The 18,645-nt window shown below is 47.7% G+C and overlaps 2 protein-coding genes across 2 annotated transcripts; both read left to right on the top strand.

Annotated features, from left to right (window-relative positions):
* Nucleotides 1-54: 54 nt before the first annotated feature.
* On the top strand, nucleotides 55-9,641 carry TTLL13 (tubulin tyrosine ligase like 13). Its single transcript, XM_060002589.1, is given in 11 exon segments — nucleotides 55-221; nucleotides 2,357-2,498; nucleotides 2,500-2,622; nucleotides 2,966-3,006; nucleotides 3,741-3,859; nucleotides 5,652-5,782; nucleotides 6,323-6,339; nucleotides 6,442-6,639; nucleotides 7,211-7,313; nucleotides 7,726-7,834; nucleotides 8,326-9,641. Coding segments are annotated over 11 exon segments (1,251 nt in total). The 5' UTR covers nucleotides 55-166; the 3' UTR covers nucleotides 8,539-9,641.
* A 176-nt stretch (nucleotides 9,642-9,817) lies between these two features.
* On the top strand, nucleotides 9,818-16,381 carry NGRN (neugrin, neurite outgrowth associated). The gene is made up of 3 exons (XM_060005421.1): nucleotides 9,818-10,108; nucleotides 10,500-10,610; nucleotides 15,287-16,381. Exons 1-3 carry the CDS (start codon nucleotides 9,945-9,947, stop codon nucleotides 15,897-15,899), a joined length of 888 nt encoding a protein of 295 aa, XP_059861404.1. The 5' UTR covers nucleotides 9,818-9,944; the 3' UTR covers nucleotides 15,900-16,381.
* The last annotated feature ends 2,264 nt before the right edge of the window (nucleotides 16,382-18,645 follow it).

Genomic DNA, 18,645 nt, shown 5'->3' with positions numbered 1-18,645 from the left:
TTTTCCTTAGGATTAATGTTCAGAGGAAAGCCTTCTCTGGCCCCAAATAAGTTTTTCCACAAAAAGTAAAAGTCAAATAGGTTTTCTTTGTGTGGTACTTCTTAGCCATGAATACTTTGTGAATCGTCCAGAAGGGGATTTATGGAAGCTTTTTCTGAGCTTGAATATGGAACACTTAGGAGACCCTTTGTATCCAGAGCCCTGGGCTTTGAGCACAGTAGGTAAGTAAGAAGTGACAATCCAGCTCAGGGCCTCTCCACCGCTTTGCTTGCTTTTTGTTTGTTTTATTTTTTGATGGAAGGTCTTTTGTACTAAGGGGTTTTGGACTTGATCTAATGGGAAATCTTGAAGAGTTTTAAATTGGGGAGTAACAAATATGCATTTTAGGGCGAATACTTAAGCTGCAGTGGATGGATGGATGGATGAAGGAAGGAAAAATAGAATAAGGGAATCCAATTAAGAGGCTGCTTAATGGTAGTAATTCAGGCAAGAAATGATGGTTCAGGTACTAGAACAGTGCCTGGAACGTTAAATATCTGTTAAATATGTGCCTGGAACGTTAAATATTTCCATTGGTGCAGAAGCCCCATGGCCAGGGGCTTCTGCACCAATGGAAATATTCTCCTCTTGGGTCTCTGGAGCTTCTGTTATCTGAAGGAAGTGTCTGCTGGCCACATCCTATCTCAATATATGCTGCTTGCCTGGAAGCAAGCTCAGCTGGTCCCTCCAGGACAGGTGAGCCTATCTTAGGGGGAAGACTGGGAGCTTCAGAGCCAACAGTAGAGCCAGCTGAATGATCTAGCCTTCTAAGCAGCTTAGCCTAGCGCTCCACATCCATTAAGAGTCAGTGTGGGGTGAGAAGTGGAGTCAGAAAGAGTGAGAAAATTGTGCGTCCTGAAAGGCAAGGGACTCCAAAGCCATTTCAAGGAGGGGGTAATAGAGTATCATACACTGAAGGGAGGTAAAGAAATCTATGAATCGGAAAATGTACATGTCTTTTTAAAGGAGCGAAATTTTTTAAGTGTCCTTTAGATTTAAGCACATGGGATAATCTTAAAGTGACAAATTGGGCGGAGTTTGGTGGAGGTGGCAATCAGAGGTAAAGCGGATGGACATCAGGAAAAGATGGCGAGAGTAAAGGAGCAGTCTGATGAGTACCTCCAGGGCACGTGTGATAATCACGGCCGTCCCTCCCAAGTGCTGGGACTGCTCGAGACATGGTTACTAATGGTTACTAATTACTTGGATAATTGGGGCTTCTCGTCCCGAACACTGCGTTGGCCAAATTCCGGGAGCTTGGCCCGCGGATTTAGGAAAGGGTCAGGAAAGGGGATGGGGCTCGTGCGAACTGGCGTGAAAGCGGAAGGACTAGAAGTCCTATCACGCATCGGGTCAGTTGCCGCAAGAGTCCGCCCTCCAGTGCCAGGCGCTCGATTGCGCTTCCTACGGCAGCCCAGGGGCAAACGTCTCAGGCACCCGCCCAATATGGCCTCTGCTGGCGCCAAAGTGGGTGTGGTTCTCGGAAAGGCCCCGCCCCCAGAACGCTTCTCCAATGGGGGCCGCCTTCGTGTCCATGGCGACGGCGGCGGCGGCGGCGGCAGCCTGCTTGCATAAGGTGGCGCAGCCGGGATCTCCAAGATAGGTGTGAACCCCGGGTGCAGGGGGCAGCGGGCCCCCCTCGCGATCGCCGGGGATAGCCATTCCCGTGGAACAAGGAGGCGGTCCCGGACGCCCAGCAACGCCCGGGAAGGAGCGAGAGCCGGCCGAAGGGCGGTCGTGAGCGACCAGCTGAGTCCAGCACCAGGCCGATAGGGGCGGACCCGGCAGCCCCTCCGCTCTCGGAACCTGCGGTGGGCATTGTCCGCCGGGGGCTTCCCCTCCGCTGTCAGAGCCCAGGGGGTCTTGGCCATTGGGTGCCTGGCCCCAGTGTGTCTGTATGGAGAAACTGAATCATGGGACAGGGAAAAGGCTGGCCTAGGCGACCTTTGGTCTTCAGCTCTATTTTTCAAAGTGAAGGCCCCCCCAGCACCTCCAGCCATCCCCCATTACATTCAAGAACAAAAAAGCTATGGTCATGGTCCCTGCCAGCTCAGTTCAGCTCCTGCATGCACCCCAGAGTATTGTATGGAGTGATCTTGGATAATTGGGGCTTGTCAGCGAATCTAACATCTCATAGGCATTCCACGGACCCCATTACCTATTTGGAAACATCCCATGCTGTAGTGGGACTGCTCTGTTCTGAAGGAGCAGCAACATTCCCTTATAACACCATGAAGGTCCTTGGGTGGATTCCTGCCGTCCTTCCTGGGCCTGGAGGGAAGTCATATACATTTCACTCCCACCCCTCTCTCCTCAGAATCTAAGAGGATGGAGCCAAGTACCTGTAAGACCAGCGAATCAGAGGAAAACTATGGTGAAGAAGAGGAATCGGAGGAGTGTGTTAAAGGAGAAGCTACCATCCCTTCTAACCCTTCTCAGCAGGCACTCTCGAAGGCTGACTAATGCATTTAGGAATGGAGTTCCTTTATCCATTGTAGCCAAGAAAATACCAAAGAAAATCATAACCCCAGCTGACCCAGATGAATTAGAAGTTGGGAGGAGAAAGAGAAGGTGGAAACACAGGTAACCGTTCCCTGGACCCCCTCACTTGCCCAGCTCCAGAGAGTAACCCTCTGCCCTTCAGCAGTCGGGATGGGATCCAAAGTCTTCCCTTTAGCCTAGGAAAGAGAACAGGAAATACAGGAGGTCATTAGCCTTTTTGTACAACAAAAACAAAATTCAGAATCACTTCGGCTGGCTTAGTTTAGAATTTCAGCACGTTTATATCATCCTGGTCTTTCCTTTAAGTGGCTTCTAAAGAAAATGAATTGCACTGTTAATCTGTTGGGTGTCTCTTCTTCTGGGTGCCTGGCAGCCCAGGGCCCTTCTCTCCTTCTGCCTGATTTCTGCTATTCTTCCATTCCAGACCCCTGGCCATCAATCTGACCAACTGCAAGTATGAGAGTGGTAAGCACCCAGCTCGTCACTCACACCACTGGGCATGAGAGGACATTTAGGGCTGCGGCTTTCACTCTGGAGGTGGTCCCCTCAATCTGCTCCCAGCCCCTGGATCTTGTTAGGCTGGCCTATAACCTGTACTGAGCCTCCTGGCTCAGCTACCAGTAGCTGACACATCACTGTTCCAGTTAGTCTCAGCAGTAGAGTAGGAATCTCCAGTTAGCTAACAAGAGAAAAAATGACAAAAATCACCATCCCTCCCCCCCCACCCTGCCCCAGATTTTACCAGAGATGAGATGAGACCAGGTTAAAACTGTTTTTTCAAGGTAACTTTTGAGGTGGCTTCAGCAATTAAGAAAAAAGAAAAATCACCAGCTAGGTTAGTCATTTCTTCCTCCCCTCATCCCCACTGGCATCTACGGGTGCCCCAAAGTGTGAGGCGCCAGTGTGACCCCTTCCGAGGGTCAGCTCTGCAGGCCAGAAACCATCCTAATTGAGAGGACTGACAGGAACAGAGATCCAGTCTATAGTTTTCTGTCAAATTTTGGAAGGACCCTGACAGCCTCATGAACTTGGAATTGTCGCAATGGTAACTAAACTGAGGTAAGCAGAGCTGAGGTAGGAACTACCTCCTTCTTCATTCCCACTCTCTGGTCAGGTCTGTTCCTTACCCAACCCAGCTGCAGTCCCAAGGTTTGCTGCCAGTGCCCAGGCTGGCTCCACTGACCTCCCTCTCTCCACAGTGCGTCGGGCAGCCCAAATGTGTGGCCTGAAGGAGGTGGGGGAGGACAAAGAGTGGACTGTGTACTGGACAGACTGCTCTGTCTCACTGGAACGCATCATGGGCATGAAGAGGTTTCAGGTACAACCTCCAGACCCAAGATCCTAAAGGAACTATGCCCCAGAATGACTACTCCTACCCTTGCACCCAGGCACCCGAGGCTGCCACTCTTGGTGGCTATACCCCTATGCAGAGCAGGAAAGGCCATGGCCAGGGGCTTCTGCACCAATGGAAATATTCTCCTCTTGGGTCTCTGGAGCTTCTGTTATCTGAAGGAAGTGTCTGCTGGCCACATCCTATCTCAATATATGCTGCTTGCCTGGAAGCAAGCTCAGCTGGTCCCTCCAGGACAGGTGAGCCTATCTTAGGGGGAAGACTGGGAGCTTCAGAGTTAACAGTAGAGCCAGCTGAACGATCCAGCCTTCTAAGCAGCTTAGCCTAGCGCTCCACATCCATTAAGAGTCAGTGTGGGGTCCTGCATGGCAGCAAGAAAGTCAGGAAAGATAGACCAGGGTCCACAAGAAGATATTACTTCTTTTTCTTTTCTAAATTAATTTATTAATTTATTTTTGGCTGCACTGGGTCTCTGTTTCTTCGCCCCTTGGAGGGAGGGGGGCTGGGGGGACTACTTTACATTGCGGTTGCGTGGGCTTCTCATTGCGGTGGCTTCTCTTGCAGCAGAGCATGGGCTCTAGAGCGCAGGCTCAGTAGTTGTGGCGCACGGGCTTAGTTGCTCCTCCACATGTGGGATCTTCCCCGACCAGGGCTTGAACCCATGTCCCCTGCACTGGCAGGCGGATTCTTAACCACTGCGCCACCAGGGAAGCCCCAGATATTACTTCTTCATGGTATTTTTGTTATCCTCTAATTGGGTCTTTGTGGCGGTTAGCAAACAAATAAAAGTGTCTGTAGGCTTATTTTGAGAGAAGGCAAGCAGGGAGCTGAGACTATCACCTATCCCATGAATTATGGGAGAAGAGGGAGAGCAGGAGTGAGAGCGAGAGCAAGAGACTGCTAGAAGCGCTCAAAAAGCCCCTAAGAAGGGGCATGCAGAGAGCAGTTGTGAGATGAGGGTAACGATAACAGCATTTATTGAGGTTGGACACTGTTAAGTGCTTTTACATTCTCACCTCATTAAATCCTCAAAAAGATACCCTTATGTGTTTTTTTGTTTTGTTTTGTTTTCTTGGCTTCGGCCACAGCTTGTGGGATCTTAGTTGCCCGACCAGGGATCGAACCCGTGCCCCCTGCAGTGAAAGCACCAAGTCCTAACCACTGGACCGCCAGGCAATTCCCAAAAGATACCCTTATGTTACGGACACTGAGGCTCAGAAACTCAGTTCACACAGCTCATGAGGGGAAAAAGCAGAGAGCACTGAACCTTCCAGCCCTGAGGGCCAGAGCGGCGGGGCGGGGGCTTCCAGCAGGCCACCCTGGCAATGCCTTGCCCTCTGAGAGTGCCACTGCCGTGCATTCCCTGGGGCTGCTCCTTAGTTTCCTTTCTCTTTGGGGAAATGTTTTCTCATTTGCTTTGTGTTATTCCGCACCAGTTATTCCTATAGGGCTAGTCCCCGGTAGTCTGAGGGATGTTACAAGGTGGCTAGAAGGCCCAAAGTCCTGGCTAGCCCTTCTCACCAACCCTCATTTGCTAACCTTGCTGTGTATGTGTGTTTTGGGGAGAGACCAAGCAGCAGTTTCCCACCTGCCTTAGGGAGCCTTCCTTTTCTCCCTTGGGGACTAGGTGCAGTGTTTACCTCCACTGTGACTTCTCCCTTGACCTCCCCAGTCCTTTTCCACTGCTATCTGGAATGTTCAGGCCCCAGGAACTGCCCCTTACTCTGGGCGATAGTATAACCAACTGGCTCTGTTTCAGAAAGTCAACCACTTCCCTGGCATGACAGAAATCTGCCACAAAGATCTGCTGGCTCAGAACCTCAGCCGCATGCAGAAACTCTATCCTACTGAGTGTAACATCTTCCCGTGCATCTGGTGCCTCCCTGCAGAGTGAGTGAGCCTGGCTCCCCAGGTTGATATTCTGGGGGAGGAAAGGGTTCGCCATCTCAGTTCCCACCAGACTCTGGCTCTGGGACCTAAAATGTCTCAGGGGGATGGAAGTAAAAGGGAAGTTTTAGCTGAAAAGAGAAGGTTAGGGCTTCCCTGGTGGCGCAGTGGTTGAGAGTCCGCCTGCCGATGCAGGGGACACGGGTTCGTGCCCCGGTCCACGAAAATCCCACATGCCGCAGAGCAGCTGGGCCCGTGAGCCATGGCCGCTGAGCCTGCGCGTCCGTCCGGAGCCTGTGCGTCCAGAGCCTGTGCGTCCAGAGCCTGTGCTCCGCAACGGGAGAGGCCACAACAGTGAGAGGCCCGTGTACCGCAAAAAAAAAAAAACCAGTAACTACCTTATATGGTTACTGTGAAAAAAAAATTTTTTTTTGGTTACTGTGAAAATTAAATGAGTTATTATGTATTTGAAGTGCTTACAACAGTTTATGGTACATAGTAAGTACTTCAAAAGTACAGTCGGCCCTCCCTCCATATCTGCAGATGTGGAACCCGTGGATGTGGAGGGCTGACACCATTTTATACAATGGACTTGAGCATCCGTGGAGTTTGGTATCCATGGGGGGTGGGGGTCCTGGATCCAATCTCCTGCAGATACTGAGTGAACACTGTATTATTACTTTTCCCTGGTGGGTTTGCATGCTCTCAGCCCTTCCTCATTGATGGCTTCAAGTTTGATGTGCGAATGTATGTCCTGATCACATCCTGTGAGCCTCTTCGGATCTCCATGTATGAGGAGGGCCTGGCCAGCTTTACCACCATAGCCTACGTGGAGCCCAGCCACAGCAACCTGATAAGAGGTCAGCTGGGGAACTTACCTGGCAGTCCAGTGTTTAAGACTTTGCCTTCCAATGCAGGGGGTATGGATTCGATCCCTGGTCGGGGAGCTAAGATCCCACATGCCTCCTGGACAGAAAACCAAAATATAAAACAGAAGCAATATTGTAACAAATTCAATAGAGACTTTAAAAGATGGTCCACATAAAAAAAAAAATCCTTAAAAAAAAAAAAAAAAAAAGGCCAGCCAGCAGCACTAGGGTGCAGGGCAGCACCCTCTTCTCTTCCACTGCCACGAGTGCTGAGGTTCTGTGGAGAAACCAGGTAGAGGGGCTTGTCACACAGCTAGCTCGTCACACATGAACAAGGAGTGAAGCCTGGAGCGCCTTGGCACTTGGCTGGAAGGACAGCATTTAGGGGGTGCTGACTGCAGAAAAGCCATGCCTGCAGGAAGGGCACACCCCTTCCCCAGGAGCTTACAGGACAGTCCTTTGTGAAGAGGGACAGGAGATGAGCCATCCAGGGGTGGGGTAGGTAATCAGAAGGCAACGAATGGCTGGAGAGAAGGACTGCATGGAAGTAGCCTGACCACAGGGCCACTGTCTTCCCAGGATGACATCTGCATGCACCTGACCAACTATGCCGTCAACAGACACAATGAGAATTTTGTCCGGGATGATGCTGTGGGCAGTAAGAGGTATGCCCTACTCTGTTTTCTCCTCTTTTTCTGCCCTTTAGCCCCACAGTCTCAGCAGAGCTGAGTTGGCCCTTGGGAGGTTGAGCTGGCTCAACCCTTATAGACCCCTGTCTTGTGCCTGACCACGAAGTGCAGCCCCAAACCCCACCCTATAATTAAACCCTGCTCCAAGCTGGCGGCAACCCCTCAAAGCACAAGGAACCTAGGCATGGAATTAGGATTAGTGTTAGGGAGCTTCCTGTCTGTAGCCCAGCCCCACTGATCTTCCTCTGAGCACTGGGCCTCACAGGAAGCTGTCAACACTCAACGCCTGGCTGTGAGAGCACAGCTACAACCCCCGAGAGCTGTGGGGAGATATTGAGGACATCATCATCAAAGCCATCATCTCAGCACATTCTGTTCTTTGCCACAGCTACCGAACCTGTTTTCCCCAGTATCTGAGTGGAGGTACATGTGCCTGTTTTGAGATCCTTGGTTTTGACATCTTGCTGGACCACAAGCAGAAGCCCTAGCTGCTGGAGGTGAGGATTATCTCCTGGGCTTTGCAAAACCATGGTCCACCCCTGAACAGGACACCTGGGATAGGAGTGTACTCAAGTGGTGGAACACAGAATGGGGGATGCAGAGGCACTGGGGTGGATAGGATCTAGCAGAAGGTGTAAGACATTTGCACTTTTGACCTGCTAAATCCAATCTTGGTGGTCTCTGGCCTCCACCGTAGGAACTCGGGTTTTGGATCCCAAAAGTTCCTCATGTAAGCCTTGCCTTTAAGGACACTATCGCTATAGAGTCAGGCTGTCTGATTTGCTCTCACCAGCCTATGCACTGGAGGGATCTCTGTGGCAGAGTCCTGTGGTCTTGGGAGTCAGAACATCCAGCTTCCTTGGCTGAGGCCACGAAGGGGGGGGCACTGGAGGGGGATGTCTCTCCTAGAACCTCCAGCTGGGCCTGCAAGAATCATGACCTGCTCAGGTGGTCTAGGAAGGGGATGGGTAATGACTCCTCCCGGCAGGTAAACCACTCTCCAAGCTTCACCACCGACTCACACCTTGATCGAGAAGTGAAGGATGCACTTCTCTGTGATACCATGACCCTTGTCAACCTCCAGGGCTGTGACAAAAGAAAGGTGACAGAAGAGGATAAGTGGCGAGTCAAGGAGCGGCTTTTCCAGTGCCACCAACAGCCAAGAGAAGCCAGGGGCCTCAGGTGTTTGACGTGTGTTTAGTTGTGTAGCTTACCTTATTACTTTCCTGAAAGTAAAAGTCCTTCTCTAGATGGAGAAGGCAGTCTGGGGTTGATTAGCTATTAAAAACATTTTTTTTGCATCGATAATACACCACATATCATAGATAAGTGATGCATTATCTATGCAAATTCCAAAGACACAGTGAATAGTCTCCTACCCTCCTCCTCCAGCTACTCAGTTTTCCTCCCTGGAGCCAATCAATGTTCCTTGGGTCATGTGTATACTTTCACAAACATTTAATGCACATATATACATGTATTTATATAAATTGTTTTCTCCCTTTACCCAGACAATAGCATAACTTTCACACTGTCTGTATCCTACTTACCAATGCATTTTACAGCTATTTATGCATTTTATAGCTATTTCCTATTAGCATGTAAGGAACTTTATGGGGTTTGTTCTTTTTTTTTTTTTATTTTCAACAAAGCTCCTCTAGAAACCATTACCTAAGAAGGCTTATAATTATGAAACAGAAAACAGTTTAGTCATTCAATAATAGGTTATTGTTTAAATCAGTATTGTTTACCCACTGTTGTTTTAATTGTAAGATGGGTTACAAACATGGTAATGTGTTGCTGATACTCAATTATAATTTGTTAAGAATAAAAATGAACTTGAGTAGAGTGAGGATTATTCCTGTAATAGTATCACTCTTCACCACTTGCATTGTGATATGCAGGCCAGTGTGTATCTGATTTGCCATGATATCCTGAGGACCTGGCACACAGTAGGCACTCAAATGTCTGTGTGAATGAAGGTGAAGTATAACTGTAAATACCCTAGGTATTCCCACGAGACTGGACTGTGCACATGTCTTTCAATGAGGAAAAAAGGTTGAAAACTACTGGACTTAAAAAACAACAGTACAATCATAGAATCAGAATACTAGGCAACCATTTAAAAATGTTATATGATCCCATTTTCATCTAAAACAAAGAAGGAAGGAAGGAATAAAGAAAGAACAAGGTAATAAGTGGCAAAGCCAGGGTTCAAACTCAGTAAGTCCTGCCCTAGAGTCCATGCTCATAGCCAATATGCTTATTTCACAGTAAGATTAGAGGTTTTTATCTTCTTTTTGCTCTTCTAAATTTTCTGTAATTAACAGATACTACTCTATAATCAGAAACCTAAAAGACTATGATAACTTGGAGTGCTAGTTTACAAGTGGACACGATTGCACTTAAGATGAAAACCAGAAGCCTGCTCCGTAATTACAACGGGTGAGGGCGGGTGGCAAAGCAGTTCAAGCCCAGAAGTCACGCCCTCAGACGGAAGCGGAAAAAACGCACCAGCCCCTCAGCTTCCCGCCCAATTCCGGTCCCGCCCCCCGGCTTCAGGAGCTACCCTGTGGCGGGGGTGGGGGAGGGCTTTTTCTCGTCGACATGGCGGTTTCCCTGAACTGCTTGCTGGGAGGGGGTGTCCGTGCCGCGGTCGCTCGCTGTGGGTTTGCTACCCGGGGCGTAGCGATCCCGGGATCTGTCGGCCGTGAGCCGGACCCCGATTCCGACTGGGAGCCGGAGGAGCGGGAGCTGCAGGAGGTGGAGAGGTACCGGCTCCTTCCCGGGCCCTCAGCCTGAAGCAGGGCCTCGGGCCTGGGCGCCCCAGGCCGCGCCCCCTTGGCGCCGGGCGTCCTGCGGCGGTCCTTATTTCTCACCCGTTGTCAGGGGCACAGGGGCAGCTGTTAGCTCCTTTGGGACCACGAGTCCCTTCACCAAGGACGTATTTCATCACCCGTTTAAAGAATTCGGCAACAGCTTATGGGCTGTTGTTCTTGGTGTTAGATTTCTGGGGCGGTGTTCAGAGCAGGTCTAGGCTGACAGACATGGCCAGGTTGTCCTTGCAAAGAGAAGCGGGCTGGGCGCTCTGACTTAGCCCAGGGCTCTCAAACCACCCATCTGGCTTCCACGCATGGCTCTGCCATTGGTTCTCTCTCCCAGTGCCCTGAAACGACAGAGAAAAGCTATCCGGTTCCAGAAAATTCGGAAGCAAATGGAGGCGCCAGGTTCCCCGCCCAGGACCCTGACGTGGGAAGCCATGGAGCAGATCCGGTAAGACTGTTGGCAGTTAGGATCTGCTGTGATGAGAAGTGAAGGATACTGGGGCTTAGAACTTAGAACGTTGTTTTTGTATTTTTTGCTTTTTATCTTTCAAGATTTCTAACAGAAAAGTCAAGTAATAAGATAAACGTCGATGAGCTCGCCATCTAGATGTAATAGTTTTTAACGTTATGACACGGTTCGTTTTTTGCCGAAATTTTAAAATAGTAAGTTACAGGCGTCGCAGCATTTAACCCGTATATAGTAAGTAGATCATGACGTTCTTGATCTAGGACCAGGGATGGAGCTTCCATGGTTACGTTGCTCTGAAGAGAGGAACCGTATCTTAGAAAAGAGATCCTTTTTTAAATTTTAAGTTTTTTGTTTTGAATAGATAATACATATGGCTCAAAATGAGAACAGTATAACAGGGCATACGCATTGAGAGGTGTTAATCCCCCCTAGTCTCCTATGGATACTATTTTTAATAGGTTTTTGGGTCATTTTCTAGGTTTCTTTATGCAAATAAAAGCAAGCACGTATGAATACAGAATTTTTTTTCACTTCTATAATCACAAACAGTAGAATACTATAAATGCTGTTCTGTACTTGTTTGCTTAATATATTCTGAAGCTCTTTTCACTTCCCAAGAGAGAGCTCCTCATTCTTTTCTGTAGATGCTTAGTAAACTGTAGTTTATTTTACCAGTCTTTTATGCTGGGCACTTGAATTGTTTCCACTCACTTGCTGTAACAAATAGTGCTCCAGTGCATAACTTTGTATACTCTAACTATCTGCCAGAAGTATTTACACTTACATAAATGTGTGTGTTACATACCTTCCTAGAAGTAGGGTTGCTACTGAACCGAAGGGCAAATGGACTTGCATTTTGATAAATATTGCTAAATAGTCCTTTGTAGGTCATGTTCCTTTTTCCATTCCCATCAGAATAACTCTGGAATTGAGACTTAGAATAAAGGGCGTTTTGTAGAGCTGATCAAGATTTTATGAGCCTGTAGCAGCTTTCTCCTGTCAGCTTCCTCTCCTATGTTGAACACCAGCCTTTTCAACCCTTCCATCTTCCCACCTGTCACCTCCCCTTTTGTGATCAATAAATATCCTTTTATTTCAGAGAAAAAACAGGCTATTAGGTAAGAACTGTTTAAAACTTCTTGGTCTCCTCCTTACCTTCCACTCTCAATCTTGTACTCTGTTCACACCTCTGGGGAAGTGGTAGTCCTTCACTTGTAGGACCAGTCCTCTGGGTGCTCTAGGTCAAATCCCTACCTAATTTCTCAGGGACCTACATCTGTCAACTTAAGGTTGTCCATGTTGTGTGCCGATCTCAGTCTGTCAAAAACCAGTGTTGTGGCTGAGCCAGCCCTTGTGGTTCTTAAGACTGCAAGATGCCCTTCAGCAATAACCATCAGAAAACTGCCGGGTGGGGGCAGGGGATGAGGGGTGGGGGGGAGGGTTATTATTTACAGGACCTAGAAATTACATGGCACACCTGAGGCCACACAGCAAGGTCATGGGTAGAGAGAGGTGCAAGGGTCTGGGGTTCTTCTTTTATTGGGGTTGAGGGTGGGGGCTTAGGGTTTTGAGGGCTCACTCTTTATTGGTGAATTTAACAGGAATTTAAAATTTTTTTTAAAATTTCATTTTAAATTATTTATTTATTTTGGCTGTGCCAGGTCTTTGTTGCGGCATGCGGGATCTTTAGTTGCAGCATGCGGGGTCTTTTTTTTTTAAGTTGCAGCACACGGGATCTTTAGTTGCCGCATGCAAACTCGTAGTTGCAGCATGTGGGATCTAGTTCCTGACCAGGGATCAAACCCAGGCCCCCTGCATTGGGAGCATGGAGTCTTAGCCACTGGACCACCAGGGAAGTTCCTTAACAGGAATTTAAAGCGCAAGAAGAAAAAAAGCAAGTGGCCCAAGTGGTTAGTTATTGAAGCCAACCATAATCTCTAAAACAAACGCGCCTCAATGGAGGGGTGGGGGGAAGCCTGGCTTTTTATCTAGTTGTGTGGCTGGCAGTGTGTTTATTGGAGATAGCCATCTTCGAAGTGCATACCTTGGCAAGCAAAGCTTAAGTCAGTCACTTGGGTTACAAAGAAAAGGAAACCCAACTGTCAAGGCTGTACTACACTCCCTCCTCCTTTAGTTCCCTGCTGGCTCCCTGGCTCCCTACCCTCATTTTTGTTTGTTTCATCACAACAATGAAACTATTATCCACAAATCTACCAGTGACTTCCTCAGTGCTAGGCATAACTGACACTCAAGGCTTTAGTGTGACTAACATTTCTGCAGCATTTGACCTTGTCTGCATTCTTGAAATTCTCCCTTGACCCAGGCTACCACTCACTTCTATTTCTAGGACTGGTTTCTGTTTCCTCTGTGGGCTCCCCGTCTTCCTCCTGTATCTTAATTATTGTAGTTTTTAGAGTTGTGTCCTTGGTCATTTATCTCACTCTGAATATTTCCCTGCCTAATGCCAGCCACTTGCATGGCTTCAGCCACTCCTGCTATTGGCTTATGACTTCCAGATCTATCATGTCCAGTCCATGTTTTTCTTCTGAACCCTATATAGTCAGCTGTGCACTAGATATCGCTGTTTGGCTGTCACACAGGTTCCTTAAACTCAACATGTACAAAATAGAATTCATCATTATTCCCTGACAATTTCATTCTGCTTCTATTTTTGCTATAACCCCGAATGGTCCCATCAATCACCCACTCTAAAGATACTGAATCTTGGGACTTCCCTGGTGGTGCAGTGGTTGGGAGTCCACCTGCCAGTGCAGGGGACGCAGGTTCGAGCCCTGGTCCAGGAGGATCCCACATGCCGCAGAGCAACAAAGCCTGTGTGCCACAAATGTCGAGCCTGCGCTCTAGAGCCTGTGAGCCACAACTGCTGAGCCCGCATGCCACAACTACTGAAGCTCCACGTTCCTGGAGCCTGTGCTCTGCAACAAGAGGGGCCACCACAATGAGAGGCCCGCCCACTGCGATAAGGAGTGGCCTCGCTCGCCGCAACTAAAGAAAGCCAGTGCAGCAACAAAGACCCAGCACAGCCAAAAATAAATAAATTAATTAATTAACTAAAAAAAAAGATGCTGAATCTCAGCCTATTTCTTCGCCCAGTATTTAGTTCCTTACCAAGTGTAACCACTTGGCCTTCCTAAAATATTCCTCAAGTCTCTTTCCTCCTCTGCTCTCATTGCCACTGTCTCGGTTCAGACTGCCTGGATTACTGTGACAGCCTCTTGCCTGATCTTTCCATCTCTAGTCTTGCACTGAGAAACTATTGTTACTGAACCAGATTCATTTGTCTGATGCACAGCAAGCCATTGCTGAGACCCTGAGGTTTGCAGCAGAGAAAGGGTTTATTCATAGGCAAGCAAGGAGATGGGAGAACAAGTGTCAAATCTGCCTCCTTGAAGAAAGAGTTTTAGGATATTTATGGGGTAAAGAAACAGGGTGGTCTGAGGCTTCGGGAAAGGTGATTAAATGTTAGAAAAAGGTGAAGTAATTGGTGCTCTGAGTTACCTGGTTCTTCATGGGATGCATGTTCAGAAAATGGTGGGCAGCATTAGCATGATCTGAGGATGGAGTTTTTGGCCCTTGACGTTGAAAGGTCACCCATTGGACATTTGTACAGTCCCAGCTGAATGGTCAGTGGTCTCAACTAGTTTGAACTGGGCAAAACTAGCCCCATGTTCCTGAACAACAACTTAAGCAACTGTTACCAGAGTGACCCATGGTCAGAGGTGTTATCTATAGGGGGCAGTTAAAGGAGTCTTGTGATACATTGTCTAGGCTATGTGAAGCTTGGAGGCTATGCAGTTTGCATGAACAATTAAAGCAAGCTTGGTCAGTAAAGGCAGGTTACAGGTTATTATTCATTAAGCAGGTTATAGTTCAGGGAATCTAATTGACGACTGCCCTCTTTCACTATCACTGGGTTGAGCTTCAAAATGAAAATTTGCTCATGGCATTCTGCTCCTTAAACGCCGTCCTTGGTTCACTGTTGCGTTGGAATGGGCTCCGGAATCCCTGAGCGTGACATGACCCTGCTCCTGCCGCCCCGTCACACAGACTGAGCTGTTCCCAGCAAAGGTGATGTGCTTCTTCGTGTTCCACCTGCTGCTCATTCTACCATCAGTACCTTTGACCTTTTCTTCCTCTCTTGCCCTCTGCCAGCTTATGACAACTTCTCATCTTTTCAGACCAGCTCTAGCATGGACTTCCTGAAGCCATTCCTGGGCCACCCCGCAAATGTGGTGATAGCCTGTCCCTGCCTCTCCCTCCTCGGTGCTCTCACAGCATCCTCTGCTGGGATATCTCTCATAGTGTTTTTGTATGTTACTGTATCTGTCTCCACCACCAGACTGTATGTTCTTTGAAGGGAAAGACAGTCATCATGCATCCCCAGGATCTAACTGGGGCCTGCCGTGCAGTGAGAGAGGAATTCAGTTGATATGAAATGAAATGACTAAGAGTAGTTGGGTGTCACTGTTAGCACACAGAAATGGACCGCAGCCATTTAGTAGCAGAAGATAAACACTGCGTTTGCAGTTTTTCCAAGCCCTCTTCTTGTCATGTATTTATCACTAGTATTATCAGTTAACTGTTCTGATAGGAGACTTCTTCACAGATTGAAAACCTGCTTCTTTTTTTCATAGGTATTTACACAGGGAATTTGCAGAGTCCTGGTCAGTTCCCAGATTGGCTGAAGGCTTTGATGTCAGCACTGATGTGATCCGAAGGGTTTTAAAAAGCAAGTTTGTGCCCACATTGGAGCAGAAACTGAAGCAGGATCAAAAAGTCCTTAAGAAAATTGGGCTTGCCCGCTCACTCCAGCAGCTCCCAGGCTCTGGGGATACCTCAGCACCGCTTTCTGCAAGCCATTCTGTATCAGGCTCTTTGCCGATGCCAGGGGATGAAACCTCATCCAAAGGCCATGGTCACAGCACAGCTTTGAAAGTGACAGAATTGAACACTCACAGAACAAATACACCAAGGAGACAGAAGGAAAGGAATAAAGGAATCCAGGGCCTGGAGGAGGAGAAGAGCTTTGTGCCTGTTGCTGCAGCCCCAGGTCATCCGAGAGAGCTGCAGAAGTTCACCAGTGACTGTGGAGGCACCAGAGGAACTGACAGTGATGGATTGCCAAGTGACAAGAAGCTGGCAGAGTTGAAGGCAGGGGAGCCAGGTGACCAGAACTTTAGCAACAAAGTCGTGCAGAGGGGACGAGAGTTCTTTGACAGCAATGGGAACTTCCTGTACAGAATTTGAGCTGGAGCCTGGCTTGTGGAAATGCCACATGAAACACAGCTGGGCAAGTATATTTGGTTCTGCCTGGATTTCTGTGTGTGGATTAACCACCTTGGAATGGAGGGTAGTGATGAGCCTGGAATGTGGGATGAAAGAGCTTCTTGGATTTGAACCTGACAAAGGGCAGAGAACCTCACAGGGTAGTTCTGTGTGGGAGCGAGGTGAGTGACTGGGTAGATTCCAGCCTCCTGGAGCACTGCTCCTCCTGTGACCTACGTGGATCTTCAGGACTCAGCCTTCTTGCTTGGGCTCTCTGTATGTTGAAACCAGCCTGTATTGCATGTGTTGTTACAAGTTTCTGTGATACTTCCAGTATGTTTGGGAGGAAATTAAAAGTTTGTCTTCTCACCTCATTTACTTCTTGATTAATGAATACTAACAGTTCTGGAACTGCTTAGTCAGTTATCTTCATTATGTGCAAAATAAAGTAAAATGTAGCAGTCTGTGTTGATTGATGCTGTCTGGGATTGGGAGGGTTTACCTGTGAAGGGAAGGGAAGAGGCAAAGGGTCCCTTGTCTAAATATTGGGAGAGAGATGGGGCCAGAGGAATCCCTAATAAAGGGCTCTGTGCCTGTCAGCCCTGCTCAGTGATGGACTTTGACAGCCAAAAACTGGACATTAGGCCTTCCCTAAACACCCAGTCTAAAGCAGCTCCTCTTTTAGTTGCTAGGGCTCTAAAACAAAACGGGGCTGTGGGGATTTGACCAAACAAAAAATGCAAAGCAGGCAAAGGCTTTACAGGCTCTCAACGTAACCTCCAGCCACTTCCAAAAGCTTAAGTAGTATCTTATTTTACAGCTTTAATCAGATTTTTACAAGGGTGTTGTGATTTAGGCAAGAATAGATAATAGATCCCTTTTACAAATATGGTCTTGGGACTTCCCTGGTGGCGCAGTGGTTAAGACTCTGTGCTCCCAATGCAGGGGGCCAGGGGTTCCATCCCTGGTCAGGGAACTAGATCCCACATGCATGCCGCAACTAAGGAGCCGGTGAGCCACAACTATGACCCGGTGCAAACCAAATAAATAAATGAAAGTAAATAAATACATGAAAAAAAACCCAAATATGGTCTCAAAGGTTTTTGGATATGCCCAAGGTCACATAGCTGCAAGTGAGTGACAGCAGTGGGACTTGAACCCAGGTCTGATTCCTAATTCAAGGTTTCTAAAATTCCAGGAATCTATCACTGCCTGGCATAATTTCTGTTAATTCACTGATTCTTTTAGAATACTTTATTAATATCAGAAAGTGATTATCAAAAGACAAATGGAGACATATTCAAGCAACATAGAGTCCAATGACAGTTCTCAACAATGTCTCATTTTAACAATTTACCAGCAAAAATTGGCTACTCAGAATTTAAATACATGCAGGATGTTTTTCTAATGAAAACATTGATATTCCAACCGTCACTGACAGCCTGGTCATGTGTCTTGTTGCTATTGCAAATGTCATTCATGGCAATTATATCACTGATTACTGTTAACTTGAGCATCTGTTCAGTAGAAATGGGCAAGGCCCTATCACATGCCAGTCAAAGTTAGGGAATCCAGCTTCTGGTAATAGAGCAGTGGACAGATAAGGCCCTTGTTCTCACTGCTTTGTCACTATCATGTAACTTATAATGAAAACGTCAATATAATTATGATTTTTAAAAGGGTAATTTGCCATTAGAACCTTAGAGGAGGGACTTCCCTGGTGGTGCAGTGGTTAAGAATCTGCCTGCCAATGCAGGGGCCACGGGGTCGATCCCTGGTCCTGGAAGATCCCACACAAGCCGCAGAGCAACTAAGCCCATGCAGCACAACGACTGAGCCCACGCATCGCAACTACTGAGCCCGCGTGCCTAGAGCCCGTGCTCCGCAACGAGAGAACCCACTGCAATGAGAAGCCTGCGCACCGCAATGCAGAGTAGCCCGCGCTCACTCCAACTAAAGAAAGCCTGCGTGCAGCAACAAAGACCCAATGCAGCCAAAAGTAAATAAATTTATTTAAAAAATAATAACTTAGAGGAGCAAGATGCTATTTGACTGCTTACATATGCATTTCTAACTCCTGTAAATCATTTGTGTCCTTTCCCCAGGGGACTATGAAATATTAGAAGCTTTTATTGCTAGCTTGGATATGTTTTCCATTTACCTCATCCACCACCATCCTAATGCTCGCTAGCTTAAATCTTTTGTTTCCATTCTTGTAAATGCTAATCTAAGGCTTTTGCACCTACTAGTTCTTTGTCCCCAGATTTTCACTTGGCTGGGTCCTTGCCATTCAGGCCTCAGGTCAAATGTTACTTTCACAGGCCTTTTCACCCTAGTCTAAAACAGCTCCCTTCATGTTCTATCACCACACCCTGTTTAATTTTCCCTAGTATTTGAAATGTATTACTAATGCATTATTTGTCATCACCCACCTTGCCCCATTAGAAGGTAGATCCCATAAGGGTAGGAGACGTGTATGTGTTCATTGCTGTAGTTCCACTCCCAACATAGATTTCTTTCTTCCTCCCTTTTCTTTTTCGGCTGTGCCACGCAGCAGGCGGGATCTTAGTTCCCCGACCAGGGATCGAACCTGTGTCCCCTGTAGTGGAAGTGCAGACACTTAACCACTGTACTGCCAGGGAATTCCCCCAACATAGATTTCAATATTGGTTGAGTGAATGAAGAAATGGCTGGGAAACCTTACACCACCAATCAGCCAATCCACAAT

Source organism: Delphinus delphis, chromosome 2 (assembly GCF_949987515.2).
Source record: "Delphinus delphis chromosome 2, mDelDel1.2, whole genome shotgun sequence".
NCBI classification, from domain to species: Eukaryota; Metazoa; Chordata; class Mammalia; order Artiodactyla; family Delphinidae; genus Delphinus; species Delphinus delphis.
The sequence above is the reverse complement of the archived record's forward strand: the minus strand, read 5'-3'. Positions and strand labels throughout refer to the sequence as shown.